General features: G+C 34.7%; 1 protein-coding gene across 13 annotated transcripts in view; it reads right to left on the minus strand.

The window, feature by feature from the left end:
- Invs (inversin) overlaps positions 1 to 22,528 on the minus strand; it is a 174,671-nt gene that overhangs the window by 62,493 nt on the left and 89,650 nt on the right. For 10 of the 13 annotated variants that reach the window (XR_206094.4, XR_002389442.2, XM_021244616.2 and 7 more), the window contains 6 exons: positions 20,268 to 20,441; positions 15,826 to 15,993; positions 12,011 to 12,191; positions 9,262 to 9,371; positions 6,281 to 6,452; positions 87 to 242 (listed from right to left, as the gene is read on the minus strand). Coding sequence is in view for 11 of the 13 variants with exons in the window: in XM_021244616.2 (XP_021100275.1) it covers positions 87 to 242; positions 6,281 to 6,452; positions 9,262 to 9,371; positions 12,011 to 12,191; positions 15,826 to 15,993; positions 20,268 to 20,441 (961 nt within the window). In the remaining 2 variants the exon portion in view is untranslated. Of the gene's footprint in view, positions 1 to 86; positions 243 to 6,280; positions 6,453 to 9,261; positions 9,372 to 12,010; positions 12,192 to 15,825; positions 15,994 to 17,111; positions 18,758 to 20,267; positions 20,442 to 22,528 lie in introns of those variants that run through there. The other 3 variants (XM_087184241.1, XM_087184242.1, XM_087184239.1) reach the window with 3 other exon arrangements.

Raw genomic sequence — 22,528 nt, forward strand, 5'->3', positions numbered from 1 at the left:
GCTGGGGAAAGCTTTATTTCAAGGTTAGCATGCAAAAATTCCTACCTTTTGTGAGTGACTTAATCAGAGTACTCATATTAACTAACCTTTAATAAGTGTCTGAATCACATCTTTGTGTCCCATCTCACAGGCTCGAAAAAGTGGAGTATGTTTCATGACATCAGTAGCATCTACTTGAGCATCATTTTCCAATAATAACTTCACAGTGGTGACGTGCCCAGAAAGGGCAGCAGCATGTAATGCTAAAAAGGAAGCAAAAGAAAGTGATGCACCATTGAACAACTGTACTCTTTTATTATTTTAATTAATGCAATCCAAATCTTAAGGATTCTCTAGTTTATTTTTTATTTTTATAGATTTCTAATTTCCTTCCTACTCATACGTATTACTCATACTTTTTCCCTTTCCTTCTACCTTGCTCTTCTCATTGTTTTATTCATTTCTATCCTGTTGGTCTGAAATGTTATCCTATTCTCAGGTACTAGCATATTAAACCTTTCCTCTTTTAGGAGAGTAAGAGAACAAAAATGACAAAGAGAAATGACTTAAATGATGCAGGCAATTCTGCCCTCTCAATAAACAGATGTCCACATGGGGCCACGTGACTGGGGATATCAACCCCACTGTTCTTTCAGCTGGCTACATGTGCTAGTTCTTTTGTTGGTCTAGTGTGCTAGTTGTGCTAGTTCTTTCGCTGGTTTTGTGTACCTGTCTGTACTGAAAGCACACATGTCTTGCTGCATTCAGTATATGTCATATAGCATGGCTTCAAATAGAAGCTACTTTCTCAGGGCTCAACTTTTTAAAAAATTCATCCTTTTCAACACTGGAGAAAAACACTGAGAGATTATATATTGTTTCCTCTCTGGTCCCTTCTAAGAGGTTTTAAAGAATACTTTTGGTATGTGTGTTTAATGTTATGCTGATCCCTGGCTGTTACTCCAATGTAATGCCTGACTTATGCTGTTCCTCTTTAGGTTTCAACTGACCCATTTGAACAGCTCAGAGAATTGTGGAGGTCCTTTCTAAGTATTATGGCTCTATAGTGCCTAAAACAGTGTCTCTTTCATAAAAGGGCACTTCACAAGTAAACTTGGAATGCCTGTAAAAAAATTAAGACTTTTGGGTTAGGTACTACTATATGCTGGGAACAAAACAGATAAGGTTACCTTCTAGAAAGGGAAGTAAAGCAAAGCAAAACAAAAAAACAACAAAACCATGAAAAACTTTATGTGATCATTACTTATGAAATGTCAACTTGACTTTAGTAAGAACCCTTTGGAAAATTATTAAAGCACTGGGTGTGTCTGTGGATGCCTGACACACAGGCCACAAAGTGAGGAGGGAAGACCCAACCTAGATATGGGTGGCACCAACCAATAGGGTTATAGCCTGGATGGAATAAAAAGGGAAAGAAGGAAGTTTTCCCTTTTCTTCTTTGGGGGAGCTTCAGTGTCTGCCATTGCCTTTGGATGTTCATCTCCAGTTCTTTCGGGCTTCTAGTGCAGTTTACAGGTGACCATTATAAGCCTACCTAGTAAACCCTTTATGCAATTGCATATATATTTTATATTAAATCTGTTCCTCTAGTGAACCCTGATACAACCTATCAACAAATTCTTAGGTTAAGTGATGGATGCTATAATTAATGCAATAGAAGGTATTCTGATATATTTGAGACCTGAACCATAAATAAGAGAGGATTTTGGGTAAAGAGAACAATTAGTACAGGACATGAATGACTTTGCATGATTAAGAAAGGCAAAGGTGACTGCAGCACAGTGAGAGTGAGGCAAGTCACAAGGGTAAAATAGACCAGATCATAAATGGCCACATAGATCAGAGTGATGGGAGATGATGAAGAGCTTGAAACAGGGGAGTGACAGTGTCTGATTTGTTTTAAACATATCACTCTAGCTGTTAGGAGGAGAATGCATTGTAGTAGATTAAAGTATAAGTGGGGAAATATAACAGAGTTGCAGTAAACAGTGAAAAATGATGGAAGCTTGAATGAGGGTGGCAGGAGTGGAAATGAAGAGAAACAGAGAGATTTAGAATATTATGGAGGTGGACTCTTGACAGGATTTGAAATAGGATCTCTGTATATATCTCCTGGAATCTGCATTTAAACAAATACCTTTAGGAATTCTTACACATTCTTGAGTTTCTGAACCACTGAACTAAAATGCTCGCTTCAGCAGCACATATACTGAACTACTGACCTAAATGGCTGTAGGCTAATTTGAGCCATTTGAGATTCAAACTGGTCTGAGTGACTTATGATACGTGCAGTGCTAGCACATAGAGAGAGTACAGACTGAATATTTCATTCTCAAATTTTGGCTCAACAAATTTTGGCTCAACATAACGAACATTCCAATAGAGTTAGGCTACAATGGAAATAGTGGGTTCACTGTATTTGAGATGTTCAACCAGAAGCTGAAAGACTATTGGCAAGAATATTATAAGGCAGATAAAAGCAAGACAAAATATCTGTGATAATTCCAAGATTTTCACATTTTAAGAGCATAGGAACCCTTTCCCCCCAAATTAAAATTTTATTATACTCAATACATAAAACAAATAAGAGGTCAAGGGTTACCCACTTGATGTTCTAGTCCCTCAGCACTACTTCAGGTACTTCTACAGAAATCTGTTCTGAAGAACATGATTTGAAATCCTTGGGCTAAGCTTAATTTTAAGGTAACTACTTATTCTGAAATGCTATAATTCTGTAATATGGCATCAAGTATGAAATACTCTATAGATAAATAGTATCAATGTCAAATTTTAAGACAGTAGACAAAACTTCAGTTAATAAAAAGATACAATTAATCATATTAAAGGAAATTCCTATTTCTATTTGTATTTGGTTTTAAAAAACCTTACACTTAATGATTGTTGCTTTTTCTTTGAAAAAGTGTCATAAGTTTACATAAGAACTTTACATTTTTTGAACTTAACTTTATATTATAGAAAACTTCAAACTACTCAGAAGAAAAAGCAATAGTCCAGTGAACTTAATACAGCCATCATCCAGCTTCAATGGTCATCAATACATAGCTAATCTTGTTTCATCTAACCACTGTCCATTCCCCAAAACTTGGGACTCTCTGAAGAAAATTCCAGAATCATATCCTTTCATTTGCAAATATTTTATCGCTGAAAGACAAGGATCTTTTCTTAAATACAGTGGTGTTATCAGTCAGGGGGTTCAGTCAGCAGACTGAACCAGTTGGCCAGATATTTTAACAGAGGATTCAACATAAAGAGTCATTAGCTATGTATTGAAGTGAAAAGATAAAAGAACGAACTTAAAGTATCACAGAAATAACAAATGCAGAAAATAGCTACCAACCCCGCAACTAGGAAAACAAGAAGAGGACAGAATTATTAAAACCTAAAATCTTAGAAGAGCTCTGCTAGTGAAATTCCAGACCTGTGAGGAGGGGTTCTTTATGGCCAGAGGTGGCATCTTTGAGGAGGGTGATTTGAGGCTGGCACTGTGAATGTTCAAAGAGATGCAGAGTGAAACTGTCACTGAAACAAACTATCACTGCTATGCTGAAGAAGCTGAAAACAAAAACAGGAAGTAAACAGGAAGATGGATTTCTGCCTTCCAGTCCTCTCGATTCTCTCTACTGCCCCCTATGGGAAGATTCTAAAAGGGTGCTTACTGGCAAACAGGAAATTTGATTTGCAGAGCCTCAGGCCCAGGACTGAGCATGTTCTCATTTTTCTGATGGCTTTCTCCTTTTTCATAGTTTATCTGAATCAGGTTCCAAACAATGCCCACACATTACTATTGGTAAGACTTGTTTTTAATGGGAGGGAGAGATGATGGAGAGGAACTCACTTTCACAGAAATGTCAGGAAGGCATCTCTGACATACAGTAAAATCCCCACAGGAGAAAGAACTGGGAATTAATGAATCTGAGAAGAATTTATGCCTCAATTCCAGCCATGGTGGATATCAGAAAGACACTTTTGGTCAAAAGGATGTAAGTATTATTGCCCATACCTTATTAAAATACATGAAAAAGTTAAACTAAAAGCAAGGCTAGTGATAAAGTATAAGACTGTGTGCTCTTACAATGTGGGAAAAAATTTTTAGCAGCTGTACCTTAGACAAAGGACTACTATCTAGAATATATAAAGAACTGAAAAAAATCAGACCCCCCAAATTCAAAAATCCAAAAATGGGCATCTGAAATGAATAGACATTTCTCAGCCAAAGAAGTAGAAATAGAAGATAAGCATATGAAAAAATGTTCAACATCACTGATCATTCGAGAGATGCAGATGAAAACAACACTGAGATTGCACCTCACCCCAGAAAGAATGGCTGCTATCATGAAATCAACCAATAACAAATGCTGGAGGGGGTGTGGAGAGAAAGGAACCCTTCTCCATTGTTGGTGGAAGTGCAGACTGGTGCAACCTCTGTGGAAATCAGTATGGAGATACCTCAAAGAACTAGGGCTAAAGTTCCCATTTGACCCAGCTATTCCCCTGCTCGGTATCTTCCCCAAAGAATTAGAATCATACCACAACGATATATATGCACCCATGTTTATAGCGGCATAGTTTGTAATAAATAGCTAAAGCTTGGAAACAGCCCAAGTGCCCATCAACTGGAAACTGGATAAAGAAGATGTGGTTTTTTTTATAAAATGGAGTACCAGTCAGCCATAAAGAACGAGAAACTAGAAACATTTATAGCTAAATGGATGCATACTGAGGTGATACTCTTAAGTGAAATAAATAGGACACACGTGTAAATACTGAATAGTTTCTCTGGTGTGAGAAACTGAAAGTGTAAATAAGGATTGAAATGATTAAAACGAATAATTGATAATTTGAAATAGGAAGAAAAGGTCCAAAGGAGTACGGGAAGTGGGAGGGGAAGGGGAAAGGAAAGAAGGGAAAGGAAAAATTATGAGAAAAGAAAAAAAATGGAAACAAAGTCTATGTAAATAGGGAAGGGTGGAGGGGGTGAAGGGCACACAGGCAATGGGGAAAAAATAAGAACAAAGATACATCATGTACAGATACAAGCACCCAGTGATAGATGTAAATGTATTGTATACCTAAAATGTACCAATAAAAGAATTTAAGAAAAAAAAAGACTGTGTACTAACGTAAATCTGACAAAAATGAAATGTTCAGATCATTCAATTCTGTATACCTACAGAAAACCAAGATCTACTATGAGGCTTTGATAAAGAAATAATTTTGAAAGTTAAAGTCTTTATTATAAAATTTGAATTGTGAACTAAAAGCTTAAAAATATAATTTGGAAAGTGTGATATTCAGTAGAGCTGTAGAAGAAGGGGTATTATTATTATTTTTTTCCAGTACTGGGGATCGAACTCAGGACCTTATGCTTGCGAGACAAGCACAGTGCCACTGAGCTAAATCCCCAGCCCAGGAAGGGGCATTATTAAACGCAGCAACTCCAGCCCCCAGTCAATAGTTTTGGCCAAGAAAGATCTTATCCAAGGGTGTAAATGGCCCTAGATGTTTTTACAAATAAACCATAACACTGTGAAACCCCACAGGAGTTTTTATTCTGTTCAGTGTTACCCGAGCTAGTGTGTGATTTTCCTTCTTCATCTGGACTTGCAATTAGAATGTAGGACACGAGGAAGATCCCTCCAAGTTGAAACTTAATGCTGAAAAAAGGTGTATGCTTCATAGTAACCAGTGCATAGTTAAAGGGCTCTCTTATTAGAGAAAGAGACTGAAAGAAGCATAGACTAAGAGCTTTCCCAGGCTGACTTGAAGGTGTGAAGCTTCTAAGGTCATGGGAAGTTATCTCTAAAATGAGGGATTCTAAGACCTGAGAAAGGTGCACAGTAAATGAGACTGGTGACAGTACACTTAGATGTGTGCATTTCCTAAAATATAAATATACATTTTTGAAAATTGAATAACTACTAAATATAATTAATTACTAAATATGCATAGATTTAAAATACAAGTATATGCTTTTTTTTAGCATAAAGATAAATGACAAGAAGAGTTTCCATAATCATGTAAAAGGAGTGACCAAATGCCACCATTCATCTTGTAGGAACATGTGTTAATTTTAGCCATAATATTTGGAAGAAATGAAGCCTTTAGAGTGACATCTTGGCAAATTCAAAACATAAAGAGTAAATTCACACAGTATTAGATTAGGAACAATGCTTTCAGTTGCTATTTTACAAATTTTATAGTGTAGCCTATACTTTGGAACCTGAATGAAAGCAAACAGAACCTGTCTGCCAGCTCTTACCTGTGCCTCCATATTTGTCGGCCATGTTAATATCAATGTCAGACTTTAAACTCAGCATAGCTCTAAGGACATCATCACTGCCTTTCCCTGATGCCCACATAAAGGATGTTCTTCCTTCCAGGTCTGAATCATCTTTCACTGAAGGATGTTTTAAAAATACTTTAACTGTTTCCTGTAAGAAAACTTCATTAAAAAAATTGAGACAACAGGATAACACTTTTATGGTAACAACAATACTATTATATGGGACTTCTAGTAAGAAACAAAGTATTTTCCCCTGCTTCTAAATAAAACGATACTGTCTTTACGAAGTATAGCTTTCATTGAGAGTAATAATCTTTTGTCCTTACATATGAGTTTTAGTTTCCATAACCCTTCAAAAACATAATCCAACTCCCTCATTTCACAACCTCAAAATTGAGAATGATCATCTTCAATCAAGCTTGAAAACTTTTAGGCCACTGTTAAAAACTCAGAGGTGACAATTAAAAAACTCAGAAGTATTTAGTATCATGGGCAACATTAAAGTGTATGTGTTGTTCCTGGGCATTTCACAAACAGAGATCCATACAATTAGGTATGCTTCTAGAGAAGGTAAATATATTGTCTCAGAGTCTGTTTTGTGACTAAAATTTCTAAAAATGGTTAATACATTTATTGAATACTGATTGATGGTTACTAAAAAAATGCAATGTTCAATTCATTTAAATAATTTTTTTTTTAGCATTTCCTATATGCAAACGTCCTTCCCATGGAATCACACAAAAATTTGGACCCTTGACAATCCTGATTCTAAGTGGCAATTTAAAGCGGGTTAACATTCCATCATTTTAAATTGCCTCTTTTCTCAGAACTCGGATTCTTACAAATTTTTAGGAAAACCAAAAAACTTGTTTATATGGATGCAAAATAGTTTCAGAAAGGAATTTCTGGAGGCTGAGAACTGACTAAGAATGTACAAAAGTATTTGTACATTTGTACAAAATACTAAGTATTTTACAGAAAGAATAAATTCAAGGGGTCCCTCATTTTACAGATGAAGAAATTTAGGTTCAAGGTCATACAAATATTGATGGTAGGCACAGGAACAGAAGCCAGGGCTAAATCGCAGCACTTTTTTTCACTGCATCATACACTGTTTCCTAGTCATAAAACTATGTGTTGACCCAGTGAGGTACAACACCTGAGTGCTCTTAGTGTATGTTCCCTAAGTATATTTGAATAAAGAAATGAATTGTAAAAGTTGACCTTTTTTGGCTTGTTTTTTTTCTTTAATTTGCAAACATTTTTTGTTGAGTATGTTTTTGTTAATGACAAATATTTGTAGGGTTTTGTTGTTGTTGTTGTTGTTTGGTATTTTTCAAAGTGTGTTGAAACTTCTTATGAGAAAAAGAGGTCAACATGATTGAGGGGCTTCAAATAGAGTTTAGAGAATTTGCATCATTATTAAAAATCAACTGCAGATTTCTGAAAATCAACTCTGAAGATTATCTAAACCAAATATTTCTTTGATAAAACATCTATAGCACTCTACAATTTTTAAAAATAGTTATTTAATTATTATCTGTTCATTTATTAAACTTGGGTCTAAAATTTGGGTTCAAGATCATAGGCAAGGCATTTAACCTCTTGGACTCCTGGTTTTTAAAAAAATCTGTGAATGGGATGATATGACCTGAATAATAGGCTTATGTTGAATTGTGGATTCAGTTCTGATTTCCATAGATTAACTAGCTTAGACCAAGTGAATTTCTTATCTTATTTGTAATAAGAAAGAATTCCTCCTCAAAAGTTTACTTTTTATTTTTCTGAGCTGCTGGGAAAGAAGAGGAGATAACTGTTTGTCAAAATTCTAGGTTATAAATTGAACAAATTTTTAGGAATGTCAAGAAGGGAGGACCAGAGGTATATTTGGTCTGGATACCAGAGACTAAGAAGGGTATGAAATTAAGATATTTTAGCAACTGAGTATTCAACAGAACATCTGGAAAGGTCAAGCAGTTGAACTTATATATATATACTGGGTTGATTGATAGTATAATAATAATAATAATAATTTAATGAAACCAAGTATTTCACTATGCACACCCATGCAGAACTATGACTGCTTTAATGTATGCAGGCTTCTTTACATAGGTCTTGGCTCTTGGGGGCCATTCATATTCAGGAAGCTGAAATAGCCTAGATACTATTAGGCTACTGCCTGGTGGATTGAGGATTCAACAGATAAGAAAGTGCTTTCTAAATTATAAAGAGCTGTAAGAGAGGAACAGTTAAATATTACATATTCACTACTTCTAGAAATAAAAACTCAAAATTAATTATTAGCAATAGTAATAAGAATGCATTCTATTTCTTGAGTACCTGCTCAGTCCCAACAACTAGAGTAGGCACTTATCATTAACTTTAACTTTTAAAATAATCATAAAGAAAATTTATAATTCTTCTTATTTTACATACAAAGAATATTGTGTGAGGTCAAGCTAGCAAACTGCACAGTCAAGATTCCAGCCAGGTTTTTCCAGTTCCAAAGCCTTGCCACACTACTTTCAAGATAATTACAGATTGCCAAACACTAAGATATAGTTACTGCTATAGAAGGAAGAAAAAGATGAGGTACACTTACCATAAAATAAAAATTACACTGAACATTAAAATAGAAACTACAAATAACTTCCTATGTGACTAACAACTATAAAAACTATCACATGCATCTCAGGCAGAATTAATAATACGAACAATTACTTAAAGATGATTGCTACACCAGTACAGACAAATGAGTGTTCATAAAACTGGTAAAATTTGAGTAAGGTCAATGTCAAGTTCCTGTTTATTATATTGTACTAGATGTAACTATATGGCTAAAAGGGGTGAAGGGCACCTCGGATCTTGTGTATTTTTTCTTGCAACTACATATGAATCTACAATTATATAAACATAAAAATTCTATTAAGAACAAAGTATTGTCGTGTTTTACTTACAGCAAAGTTACTCTGAGCAGCATAGTGCAGGGGTGTTGCTCCTTGACTGTCAGATGGGATAGTTCCAGACTTATTTCTTTCTAAAAGGAGATGGACAATCTGTGCGTGGCCTGAGAACAGACATGACAACATAGTTACCACATATAAAGAACCTTAAATAATTAGTAATCTACTTAAAAGAAGGGGGTGAGAAAAATGATGAGCACATAATACAGCACTCACAATGGTTTCTGAACAGCAGCCCCCAGTGATGCCTCTTGTAATTTCTCACTAGCCTATGCTGATAGGGCAGAACAAAGATGAAAACTAACAACACTGAAAACTTAATGTTTCCATTGAGAAGGAAGTGGCATTGGATATAATTGCAAGATTGAATTAAAAAAACTGTATTAAGTATCACCTCATTGCATTCCCTGGCTTCACTCTGGAAATAGCCTACAACAAAAGAGGGAAGGTGTCAGGTCTTCTTAGGCTTCCTTGTCTTGAGGTTCCACTGCCCAAGCACCAGAGCTACACAAGTGTTTCCTCCTGTTATTCAGGTGGACAAATGATAATACAATCTCTTGTATCTCTGAAGCCTCCTGACCATTCCTTCTAATTTCTCTCTCTTAGTCTTTTTACATTTGGCAGATTTCAAATCCCACAAAATAAGGGGGCAGGGATGATGAGGTGGTATAATACTCTTCAGCACAGTCTGGAGGAAGTGATTTCTACAAATGCAGAACTGTAGAAGAGATCAAAGAACAAATAAAGCTAGTAACCATATATATAGGAAACCTGAATTCCATACTGTATTGTGATGGCATATTGAGGGAGCCAGGCAGCAACAAAGATGCCATATTAGCGTATTAAGGATATATGAATGACAGGCAGAAAAAACAGAAGTTGAATGAGAGTTGTGCTCATCTACTCGTTTTTCATACACACGTTAAGGTGGGGAGTCTCCAGAACACAAGGGTAGGATTAAAGGCATCTATGTCACAGTTAATCTAAACACAGCTCATCTTGTTTGAATAAAGAGAAAAATTCAGTAAAGATCATAGAAATAATATACTCAGGACAGGGAAAAAGGCACATTAAGAGAAAAAAAAGAGCATACCTCTGAAAAGAAGGATCCAGAGGAAAAATTCAGGAAACTGGCATCTTCGACTTAGTGCAAAGAGAGATGGTTTCTATGAAACAAAGAGAATGCCCTAAGAAGGAAACAGGCTGAAATGAAAAGGCAGTGGAAGGAAGTAAAAGGAAATAAAATGAGATAAAAAGAAATATGCATGACAGAAGGAAATGAAAATACAATCAAGATTACAATCTATATAGGAGGCAGAAAGAAAGAAAATTTATAGAATAAAAAGTTAGTCTAGTGAAGTGGAGACAAATTTGGCAACTATGCCCACATTCTACAGAAAAAGAAAAAATGCATGAAGCCACACATTAAAATGAAGTCTAAATAATAATTTAAAATTTGACCATAAAAGTTGAGTGCAGATATATAAATCATTTTCAAAAAACACAATGTGTAACTTTAAAGCTAATATCAAGATAATAATAATTAGTATTTTAATTTATTTTATAAATAATAAATTTACAATTTAATAAATTGTGCTAAAATCCTTTGTTTTAAATATATGGGAATCAATAGATGAAGTATTGCTTTTGACTTTGTCTCAGGCTTAAAAATGCTCTTGATAAATTTAAAAGTAGTCGCTAATAGAACCCAACAATCCTTCTGAAACATTGGGCAATTCAAAAGCAAATAACAACAACAAAGCTAATCTATATACCAAAAGCAGAAAACAAAGGAAAATATTTTTTTAAAAAATGATAATCAGAGGGGAAGGGGACAGGAAAGAAAAAATTATGAGAAAAGACAAAAATGGAAACAAAATCTATGTAAATAGAGAAGGGTGGAGGGGGTGAAGGGTGCACAGGTAATGGGGAAAAAATAAGAACCAAGATTCATCATGTACAGGTACAAGCACCCAATGATAAATGTAAACATATTGTATACTAAAATGTACCAATAAAAGAATTAAAAAAAAAATTATAATCATGGCACAATGGCAGAAAAAAAGATTGAATTATTTATCTTTGAACAATGACTATTAATGGGTACAATGTCTTTATTAAAAGAGAAAGTCTCTTAAATTACACTTTCTTAAAAAAAGTAACATCTACATATATATAACATATACATAATATACAGCCTCCCATCTAAAAAAGTGACCCCCAAAGCCATTAAGTAAAAAGCAAATATGAAGAAAAAAATAAAAATATCATGGTATTAGCACAAATATAGAATTAAAGCTCTCCTCTTAAAAGCAGTGACTGTGAAAAGAGGTTTATGCTACATGTTGTCAATGAACTGTCATTCATTTTATAAGAAAAGTTAAGACATACTGAAATTAAAACTAATATTTAACAGAGAATAACTTATAACTTTAATTTTTTTAAAGACAGGGTCTTGCAATGTAGTTCAGGTTGGCCTTGAACTTGTGGCAATCCTCCTGCCTCATCCTTCTGAGTGCTGGGATTACAGGTGTGTACCACCATGACTGGCTAATGGAGAATAACTTTATACTACTAAAAATTAAGCATACAGTAGGGGGAGTTAGTTTATAAAATCATTCAACATATCACCTAAAATTAATTACAGAGGAGATGAAAACCAACAGGGAAAGAGAAGGTACAGAAATTCTCCTACATGCATACGTTCCCCCTATTGTTGATCCTTTATTTACAGCCAACTTACCTAGTAAAGCTGCCCAGTGAAGTGGAGTTCGAAATAAGTTATCATATGATGTTATATTGCAGCTTTCATATGAAGTTAAGACATCAACCACTGTCACATTTCCATCAGCTACTGCAAAGTGCAGAGGAGTGCGACCCTCATAGTCTTGCCAGTTCAGCAAAGACTCTGTTGGAGCAGCATCCTATTTTTAAGGAACCAGAGATCACACATTTGTGGAATACTCAGTAAATTCACAGAGCATATTGACAGAAGTTTTCTAAACAAAACCTCTACATTCTCTACAGGCACAAATAAACTGGTAAATCCAGAGAAAGTATACAGTATAAATCTTTAAAAATTAATTTTTATTTCACTCTAAAAAGTACAGAAAAGAATATAATAACTACCATGTACTGACTATATTAAAAAGGTATCAATATTTTGCCTAATGAGCTTTTGTATCTGTTATGGATTCAGCTAAAGGTGTGTTTTGCATTTTTGTACATATGTATGCATCCATACACAATAAATATATACAAATAGGTCTATGCTTACATAATATATATATATATATATATATATAATTTACATTGTGGCAGTATACATGTATATCCTTTGACAACTTTATTTTTCAACTTTATACTTGTGGGTATCTATGTTGATACTAGTTTATTTGCTGAACTACATGAATAAACCATGATTGAGTTATTCGTTCTCCTACAGTTAGGTTATTTCCATTTTTTTCAAATAATGCTGCAAAGAGTATGTTTCCTGTACCTGTCTCTTATAGCATATGTGGCTACATACCAAAAGAATTGCAGGGTTAATGGATATCTGCATCTTCAACTAGATATTGTCAAGCCTCTCTCCAAATGGTTGTACCAATTAACACACCCATGACAACATGTAAAGGTTTTTATTTGCCTACCTGCTAGCACAAATTAATACTTGGTATTATCAAGCTTACTACATTTTTCTCCCTTCGGAGTATGAAAGACATTTCACTGATGTTTTAATTTGTAATTCTTTTATGAATGAGGTTGAGACTTTAAATTTTTAATATGTTTATTTGTGAATCAATTTTATTCCTTTATAAATCGACAGTTTTTCTGTTGGATCTTTGTAGGAGACATTATGCTTCGGTTCCCCTTCAAGTCTAAGGCCTTACTTCCTCAGCTGGTAGGAGTGGCGTCAGCTGATGACCCTTAACTGTCAACTCTCTGGAACTGCTTTCACTGAAAAGTTCTCACCCAAGGTTATGCTCCTTCTCAGGTTTGGTCATACCCAGAGCCAAACCTGGATTTGGCTTCAACTTGAGAACTCTCTGAAGGGTCATATCAGATTTAGAGCTTCTTTTACAGTGAGTGAGTCTATTTTATTTAAAACATAAAATGTATAATTTAGGCCCTTGAGTCTTGTAATGAATGAGATGTGTTTAAAAGAGGACATGAGGACAAATCAGAGTGGAAAAGGGATAATATGAGTGTAAATTGCTCTCCAAAGACTTCAGGTACTGAAATTTAACAATAAGGAATATAAAATAACAATCTACTAAATATGTGAGAAGATAAAAATGAAATAGAAATCAAGAAAGGAAGAAAAACCATCATAATGATATAGTGGATTTGCAAAAGAACCAAATAAAACTTTTAGAAGTGAAAAATATAACCACTAAAATAGAAAGGGTAAACCACTGATTAGACTTGGCTCAAGAAAGGTTTAGTATACTGGCAGACAGATCTGATATGATTATCCAGAATGGAGCACACAGATACAAGGAGACAGGAATACAAAAGGAAGTTCAGAAACATGGAGAAGAAAAGAGAAAATTTCAAAAAACATATAATTGGATACCCTGAAGGCAAAAAGTAGAGAGAATGAGGGAGAAGCAATATTTAAAGAGATAATACTGCAGTTGTACACTTTCTAGAACTGAGACACAACACTCGGAATGTATATACCAAACAGGATTTTTATATTTATTTTTTTCTGACAGGATCTAACTATGTAATCCAGACTGGTCTAGAAATCCCTATGTAACTCAGGACTTTTCTGTCCCAGCCTCCAGAGAACTGGGATTACAGATATGTACCACCACATCCAGCTTTTCAAATGGTATTTTAAAAAAAGCCACACCTAGACACATTGTAGTATACCAAAAAGAAGAACTTAAATGCCTGCTGCACAACCGTAAGGACCCGAGTTCGATCCCCAGTACCAAAAATAAACAAAAACAAAGAAGAACTTAAAAAAGCAGGCTAAGTGAAAAGATAGATAATCCATAAAGCAAAGACAATTAGACCACGAATAGACTCCTCAAGTAATAATAAAAGGCAGAAAGCAACAAAATATATCCTGAAAAAGCTGAGAAAAGTAACTACATAGAAATGTGTATACAGGAAATCTATGTTTTCAAGAGCCAGGATGAAAAGCAGATATTTTTAGCAATTAAAAATAGAATACACGTAACACTTATATAAAAAATAGAAATTCTTAGAACAGTAATTTTAGAAGGAAAGCTGGAGATTCAAGAAGTGAAGAGCAAAGATATTAGTGAACACATAATAAGTAAAACTAATCCTTGTATATATGAAAGAATAACTTAAAAATCTAATTTGCATCTCAAAAGTCTAATTTGTGTATTGAAAGCAAATAAAACTAAATATTGCAGTACCATAGCATGTAAAATTGAAAGTTGGGACAGAGTGATTAGAAAACCTCAAGTAGGGGCCGGGGATTTAGCTCAGTGGTTTTGCTGCCTGTTGCGCAAGCGCAAGAACCTGAGTTAGATCCCTGGTACTAAAAAAAAAAAGAAAACCTCAAGTAATCTACTTTGGAGTATTCAAAATTAATAAGTAATTTAGCAAATTAGGTATATAATCAATGAACAAAAAAATCAATTGCATTCCTCTATACCTGTAACAACCAGTTAAATGCCCTATGTATGTTCAAAAGTCCTCAAAAGTAGCTCTGTTTATAAAAAAAACTGAAAATAGTTAAAACTCTCTCAATAGAATAAATAATAATGAAATATTATTTAACAGTAAAAATTAAATGGAATACTATGTAACAGTAAAAATTAATACACTACAGTTACACATAGTAACATACATAAAATCACCAGCGTAAGATTGAACAAGAAAAGCACATTCCAAAAGAATACATATAATATGAATCCATGTATATAAAATTTTAAAACATTAAAAATGAAGCACTAAGGGCCGGGGATTTAGCTCAGTGGTTCCGGCGCCTGCCTCGCAAGCGCAAGGTCCCGAGTTCCATCCCTGGTACCAAAAAACAAAACAAACAAACAAAAAAATGAAGCACTACGTTTTTTATGGATACAAATATGTAAAGTAAAACTAAGGAAAATCAGTAGATGACAAACATGAAATTGAGAATGGTCTTTGCCTCTGAGAAAGGAGAGCATAGGGGAGTATTCAACTCAGGGGACTTCAAAGGCTTAATGGTAATGTACCTTTTCTTAAACTCAGCAATGAGGACATGAATTTGTTGTTTACATAGCCTTTATAATGTACATGCATTTCACTCATATTCACTTATATGCATTCATTGTTACTTAATAAAACAAATATAAAACAATGTAAGAGAATTATAAAGTCAGGAAAGTAGTTGGTGTGGGGAGTGGATGCAACCTCCAGGCAGTCTTAAATAGTGGTATTGAAACGTTCTATTTTTGGGGAAATGGGTCCACATGTTTGTTGTATTCTTTGGTTCATAATTTGTTTGTATGTCATACATATGCTTTTTGACATGTTGGATATTTCACAATTGTTTAAAAAGGATGTTCAGGTCTAGACCACCATTCTACTCACCAGAATGCATCTCACTGTATGCACAGCACTTGGATCTTTATGGTTGGCTGCCCAGTGCAGCGGGATCTTGCCTTCAACATCAGGAATCCCAATGTTGGAATCATGCTTGATCAGCAGCTTCACATGCTCAGGATTGTTGTAGTAGGCACTCCAATGCAGAGCTGTTTGCTGCAAGATTGAGAGGTTGGCAATTAAAAGCAGAGCAAAATAATGTGTAACTTTCCCCAAACTTTCATTGTGATAGACATCATCATATGTATTTTACATTACATGGTCATCATCACATCTCTGGGAGATAAGTACTCTTTAATTCGCATATGATGATGAGGAAAACAAACAAAGAAAGATAAATAATTTGCAAGGACATAAAGATATTATGTGGCTGCCTTAATCCTAGCATCACACACTCTAGATTCAATCACCAATCACTGAAGACCACATGAGGCTTTGAGGGAGACCTCTAGATCCAAACCATAACACTAACAAATATGAAAAAGGCTACTTCCACGAAAGAAAAGGAGACCATAACTCCTCTGTAGTTACCAGGGTGGAAGACATCTGAGCCACTGACCTTTTGGAGCCAGGAAATGATGAATCCTTCCAAGGTTAGCTAGTGCCTAGAAATAGCAACCAACTTACCCTTGGTAGGAGAACCAGCAGTCCAGGTATACATCCCACTTTGTCTTTTCCAAACTCTTATAGATCCCGACAACATATCCCTGAGGGCCTCTAATTGCAAGCCTACTCACTGTACACACCCTGCCTCTCCCATTCCTTCCTATAAAGACCACAATAAAGACTCCAGGCTGTGCTTTTCTTTCTGCCTTCGCACTTTTGTGGGTCTTCCCCATGTGGCCCTGTGGAGAATGGTGTCCCTTTTTCTCTTGGGAATTGTTAGCAATCAACATTTTTTTCAGGAAGTTGTCTTTGTTTCTATCATTTCCTCGTACCTAGTAAAAACAAAATCCTGGGTAAAATGTATGAAGTGTGTTCACATGACCACTACTACAAGTAAACCTATTAATATTAACACCAGTAAGGCTAGAGGCAAAATTACATTACTTTTCTTTGAAAAAAATTATATATAAATGTTGACTAATAATATATATTTTATCTACAATTCCATTTTTGTACAAAATTTTACCAACAAGAAGGGTAAGTTCTATCACACTGATGTATTCCCATCCTACAAGACAGAACCTCAGGTGAGTTATTTTTTCTTTAGTATGAACTTTACAATTAAAAGATAGTATTTCTTTAGTAAAATCAGCTAAATGTTTCCATACCATGTTTTCTCCTTGTGTAGTCCTCATAATTCACATTTGTCCTTCTCAATTGACAAGATTGTTTTGAATAATGTTTTCTTACATATTTACTGTAGTCCTATAATGTGACAGTCAATGTGTAGGCCAACAGATCAATTAAAAGGATGAATGAGACTTGGCATCCACATTGAAGAAAATAAAAATTATATATGAGTAAACCATGGAGAAAAAAGAACAGTGTAAATTTAACACATTTTTCATCCTCACTAACTTTAATAAATAATTTTATTAACTAATTTTTGTTTGAATTAAAGTTCAGAGAGAGAGTTAAAAACATCAATAAAGAGAGACATAAAATTATATATACAGGTTAAGTGTAATCAGCTAGTAATTTCATTGAAAATGTTTATAAGAATCTGAAAGCCCCTTATTAAATCCAATCAACAAAATACATTTGAACCTAAAAAAAAAATGCAATGAGAGACAAGTGATGGTAAATCACTTTATCCAAACTCAATACCTTCCCCTACTGCTTGTTCTCAGTTTTTATTAGCCAGAATAATATGCAATGGCAGCTTTTCTGAGTCTCACAAATTTATAATATATTTATCTCTGGATAAAAGGATTTCAGTGCAAAGTGAATTTTTCTTTATAATCCTATTTCAGAAGAAATAATCAATGAAATATTCTCTCTTCTCAGAAATTGTTGGTGAGTATGGATAAATGAAAGTTAATATATGGATGCATTTATATCTGTGTAATCACTCAATATATCCATTAGATCTATTGCTTTAGAATAAACATCATTATTTAAATAATGTTAGGAAATTATAAACATTTTAAATATTATTTTATAATTTTAGGTAAATAAAAACTACAGAATATTTGTATGATGATATCTCATGGATATTTTGTGACCATAGAGTAAACAAATTTAAAAAGTAGGGAAAATAAAATCTTTTACAAAGATAAGAGATGATTATTATTTCCTCCAATACCCATAATTTTTATTTGGCCCACGAACTAGCACAAACAATCAACAAGTGGGATCTCTTCTTATTAAAAAGCTTCTGCACAGCAAGAGAAACCACCAGCAGTGTGAAGAGACAACCCACAATGTGGGACAAAATTTTCCTCTGTGTTCCTCAGACAAAGGTCTACTTTCTAGAATCTATAAAGGACTTTAAAAAATCAGACCTCCCAAATTTAACGACTCAATCCAAAAATGGGGATCTGAAATGAACAGACATTTCTCAGACAAAGAAGTAGAAATAGCAAACAAACACATGAAAAAATGTTCAACATCACTGGTAATTTGAGAGATGCAAATGAAAACAACACTGACATTCCACCTCACTCCAGAAAGAATGGCTGCTATCATGAAATCAACCAATAACAAATGCTGGCGGGGCTGTGGGGAAAGAGGAACCCAGCTCCACTGCTGGTGGGAGTATAGACTGTTTCAACCACTATGGAAATCAGTATGGAGACACCTCAAAGAACTAGGACTGGAGGTCCCATTCAACCCAGCTATTCCCCTGCTGGGGATCTTCCCCAAAGAATTAAAAGAATCATTACCTCAGTGACATATGTGCACCCATGTTCATAGTAGCACAATTTGTAATAGCTAAAACTTGGAAGCAGTCCAATTGCCCATCAACTGGAGACTGGATAAACAAAATGTGGTTTTTTAATAAAATGGAGTACAACTCAGCCATAAAACATGAGAAATTAGAAACATTTATAGCCAAATGGATGCACATTGAGGCAATACTCTTAAGTGAAATAAATAGGACACACGTGTGTAAATACCAAATAGTTTCTCTAGTGTGAGAAACTGAAAGTGTAAATAAGGTTTAAAAGGTATAATAGATAATGTGAAATAGAAGGGGCAAAGGGGAAGGGGAAGTGGGAGGTGTAAGGGAATGGAAAGAAGGGAATAGAATCAGTATGAGAAAATGAAAAAATGGAAACAAAGTCTTTGTAAATAGGGAGGGATGGAGGGGTTGAAGGGAGGGCAAGGCAAGGAGGAGAAATAAGAACTAAGAGAGATTATTTAAAGTTCACATTTCCAGTGATGAATGTCATTATTTTGTATACCTAAAATGTACCAATAAAATAAAAAATTTTTTAAAGTGTTAATGGGACTTTGTGGATTGATCAAAGTGCTTTGGTCAGCAAAACATTAGCATTACAGATGCCATGATTTAGGAATAATATTAATGTATTGTACTGGTAAAGTAAAAGTTGATCTAAGAACTCTATTAAGCAAATTTTGAAAACTACACAAAGAACACTATGAGAGTGAAAAGATTCTTGAATATAAACCTAGTAGATTTAATTATAAGAGTTTCAATTTAATGGTACGATTGGAGTAACAAGACTCTCTGACTAAGAGCTTGGTGGAAAGGAAGAGGATTATTGCTCTTCTCTAACTAAAGGCCATATTTTTTGCCTATAAAAAATGAACAGAGCATCAATCAAAACAATGACCAATGTGTACAATATCAGAACATTTAAGAGCAGGGACAGTAACAAACCCTAGAAGTAAATGCTAGAGCAGATGTTAGACTTGACATGGAACTAATAATTATTTTATAGCTAACATTTATGGAGACTATACTGTGCATTGAGAATTGTGTTAAGCAGTTTGTATATATTGTCTCATTTTATCTTCAATAAAGTTACTATCCTTTTTTTTCACTTAAGAGAAATTTGAAGCATAGAGGAGTTAAGCAATTTGCCCAAGGACACAGAATAAATAAGTCATAGATCCTGGACTGAAATCCAGCAGATCTGCCAAAGCCCAGGCCACACTATCCCCTGGGCATTTGGCCACCACAAATGTAACTACTTAGAGTAACCTTCATGACCTTCTGTCAGATATTGGACTTCAGAGTTAAGCAGGCCTAAATTTAAATTCTAGTTCTACCACTTGGATCTTGGGCAAAATTTTAATCTTCTTTAGTTTGTTTCTCCATCTGTTAAGAGGTTAGATACTATCTACTGCATGGTAGCTAGAAGGATAAAATGACAGGATTTAAGAGAATACTTTACTGAGACATGTTCTACCATATAAATGGGTGTTAATTTAGATATTATTACTTGAAGTTACACATCTCCAAAGGAAACATTTACTTTCTGTTCTCATTTGCCCTCCATGTTGTTATGTATTACCTTGTTTTTATCCTGAGTATCCACTTCACCTGGTGCCATAAACTTCAGCAGAAGTGCCAAACACTTAGGGCTCTTGTGCCGGGTGGTCAAGTGCAAAGGTGTCATCTCTTCTAGATCCTTTTGCATCCAGTTTGCTCTACGTGTAAGTAAGAGTTTCATAAAACGATAATTTCCCTAAATATAAAGAGAGAGTGATGGAAGGAGGAGAAAAAGGGAGAGAGAGATTTTACTTTGGAAGTCATTTCTTAAAATTAAAAAAATATTGTAAGTATTTTAATAATTTTCCTAGAGTATAACTTTCAGAGAAACAAATAAAAGAAAAAATGCTTCCAAAACCCACTAAACTAAGATGATAATTATTTTTTTATGTTTCTTTTCTAACACAAATATAATTTACACAGTGGTTATTCAATATTTTATTGGGCTAAGGCAACACATTTTATCTAGTCTAATAATGCTAAATATTTGGAAAGTTTCCAATGGTTTCTATTATAGAAAAATGCTTTAATGTACACATTTTTTTACAAAGCTTTTTTATAAGAATAAATTATCAAGGGGCTGGGGATGTAGCTCAGTGGTGCTGTGCCTGCTTGGGAAGCACTAGGTCCTGACTTTGATTCCTGGTACTGGGAAAAAAAAAAAAAAAGAATAAATTATCAAGAACCAAATTGCCAGGTCAAAGGAGTTTGCCCATTTTATAATTTTTAGTGTATCTTCCAAATTACTATCTGTAAGAACAATATGTGGGTAAATTGTTTTCAGAATATTTTGACCAATATATTATAATAACCTTGTGAAATAAGCAGAAATATTAAACCCCCAATTCACAGGTAAGGGAACTGAGATGTAAAGGAGAGAAATATCTTGCTCATGGTCCTCTGTTTAATACAGAGGGGGTGGTTAGTTTTCTTGAAGAGAGCTATTTACAGAGAGAACTAAAGAAGTGGCTTACACCAAGTTTATGCCCTAGACTCATGGCATACACTACAATCTAGAAGTCATCCTAGGCCATCCACTAGCATGCAGTACTCTCTCCTTCTCCAGCCTGGAGAAAGAAGCTTCAACATAAGGCCTAGAGCAACACAACGTTGGGAATGCAGACCAGCCATTACACAGTGAGTCTGCCTAACATGAGAGCTCTGAAAAAACCCCAAAATTTTCTAAAAATAGTTTTTTAGGGCTCTTTTCTGAGATTTAATTTCTTCCAGTTCTGGCTGGAAGCCTCCTCAAGCATGGTGTCACAGATATTTCAAGGTTAAAGTGATGAAAAGTATTGCACGATCAAGTTCTTTGCCTAAAACTGCCTACCTATCTCTCCCCACTCAAAGCACAGCAGCAGGCAGGGTTCTGTCTTCTTCCATCTTCTCAGACACTCTTAACTTTGTTGGAAGTGGGGCCTTTTGGTATAAGGATGCATCAAGGAGCTATCAGTATCAGTAAAGAAGACATTTGTTAATTAAGCAGATGACTCACAGAGAAGAACAAACGAGATGAGCTACAGCAACAATGTGGTGCACAGGGACACAGGAAATTGCCTGCTTGCCCACACAGCCAGAGCCAGGATAACCTCCAGCCAGGGCTTGGGCAGAGATAATGAGAGATAAGATAGAGGGATGGCAGAATCCCTAAGACTGTCCGTATTAGATGAGCAGATCTAGAATGGACTGAAAAAGCAACCGACTAAACTTGATTATTTCCTCTAAGAGAAACTCTCCATTGCAACCCTAAGTAGAACTTATTTTGTTATTCTTCAATCACTTTCCATTTCCTTCATAGTACTTTTCCCACTTTGTAGTTACAGATGTATTTGTTTCCTTTCACTGTGATCTCCCTCACCAACTATAAGCTCCATGAAGGCAGAGGCTATGTTTTACTGACCACTGTGTTCACCACAGTTCCTGGCACAAAATAAGTGCTTAATAAATATAAATAAATTAGAGGAAGGACAGAGTATAAAGAAATGAAAAGTTCCAGAAGTTTTTGTTTTCATTTTAAAATTCTTACAGTTGCTGTATTAATTAGATCATATAGTTCAGAACCTTAGTTCTCAAATAACTGGAATTGTCATTGTTACTTTTATATATTTCATTTATGAGCTTCATTAGTTGTGTACATTATTTACCTGGAGTCATTTTTTCAGTGTCAGCTCTTGAGAAGAAAGGTACAAAATTTCCTCAAGAGGGCGCCCTGCTCTAAATTTCTTGTCATCTTTCCTTTGAAAAAAGAAATAGTGCCCAGGAGAAACAAATCTATATGACACT

This window comes from Heterocephalus glaber, unplaced genomic scaffold (assembly GCF_053883595.1).
Source record: "Heterocephalus glaber isolate CG9 unplaced genomic scaffold, H.glaber_assembly_v1.0 deba00001481, whole genome shotgun sequence".
NCBI lineage: Eukaryota > Metazoa > Chordata > Mammalia > Rodentia > Bathyergidae > Heterocephalus > Heterocephalus glaber.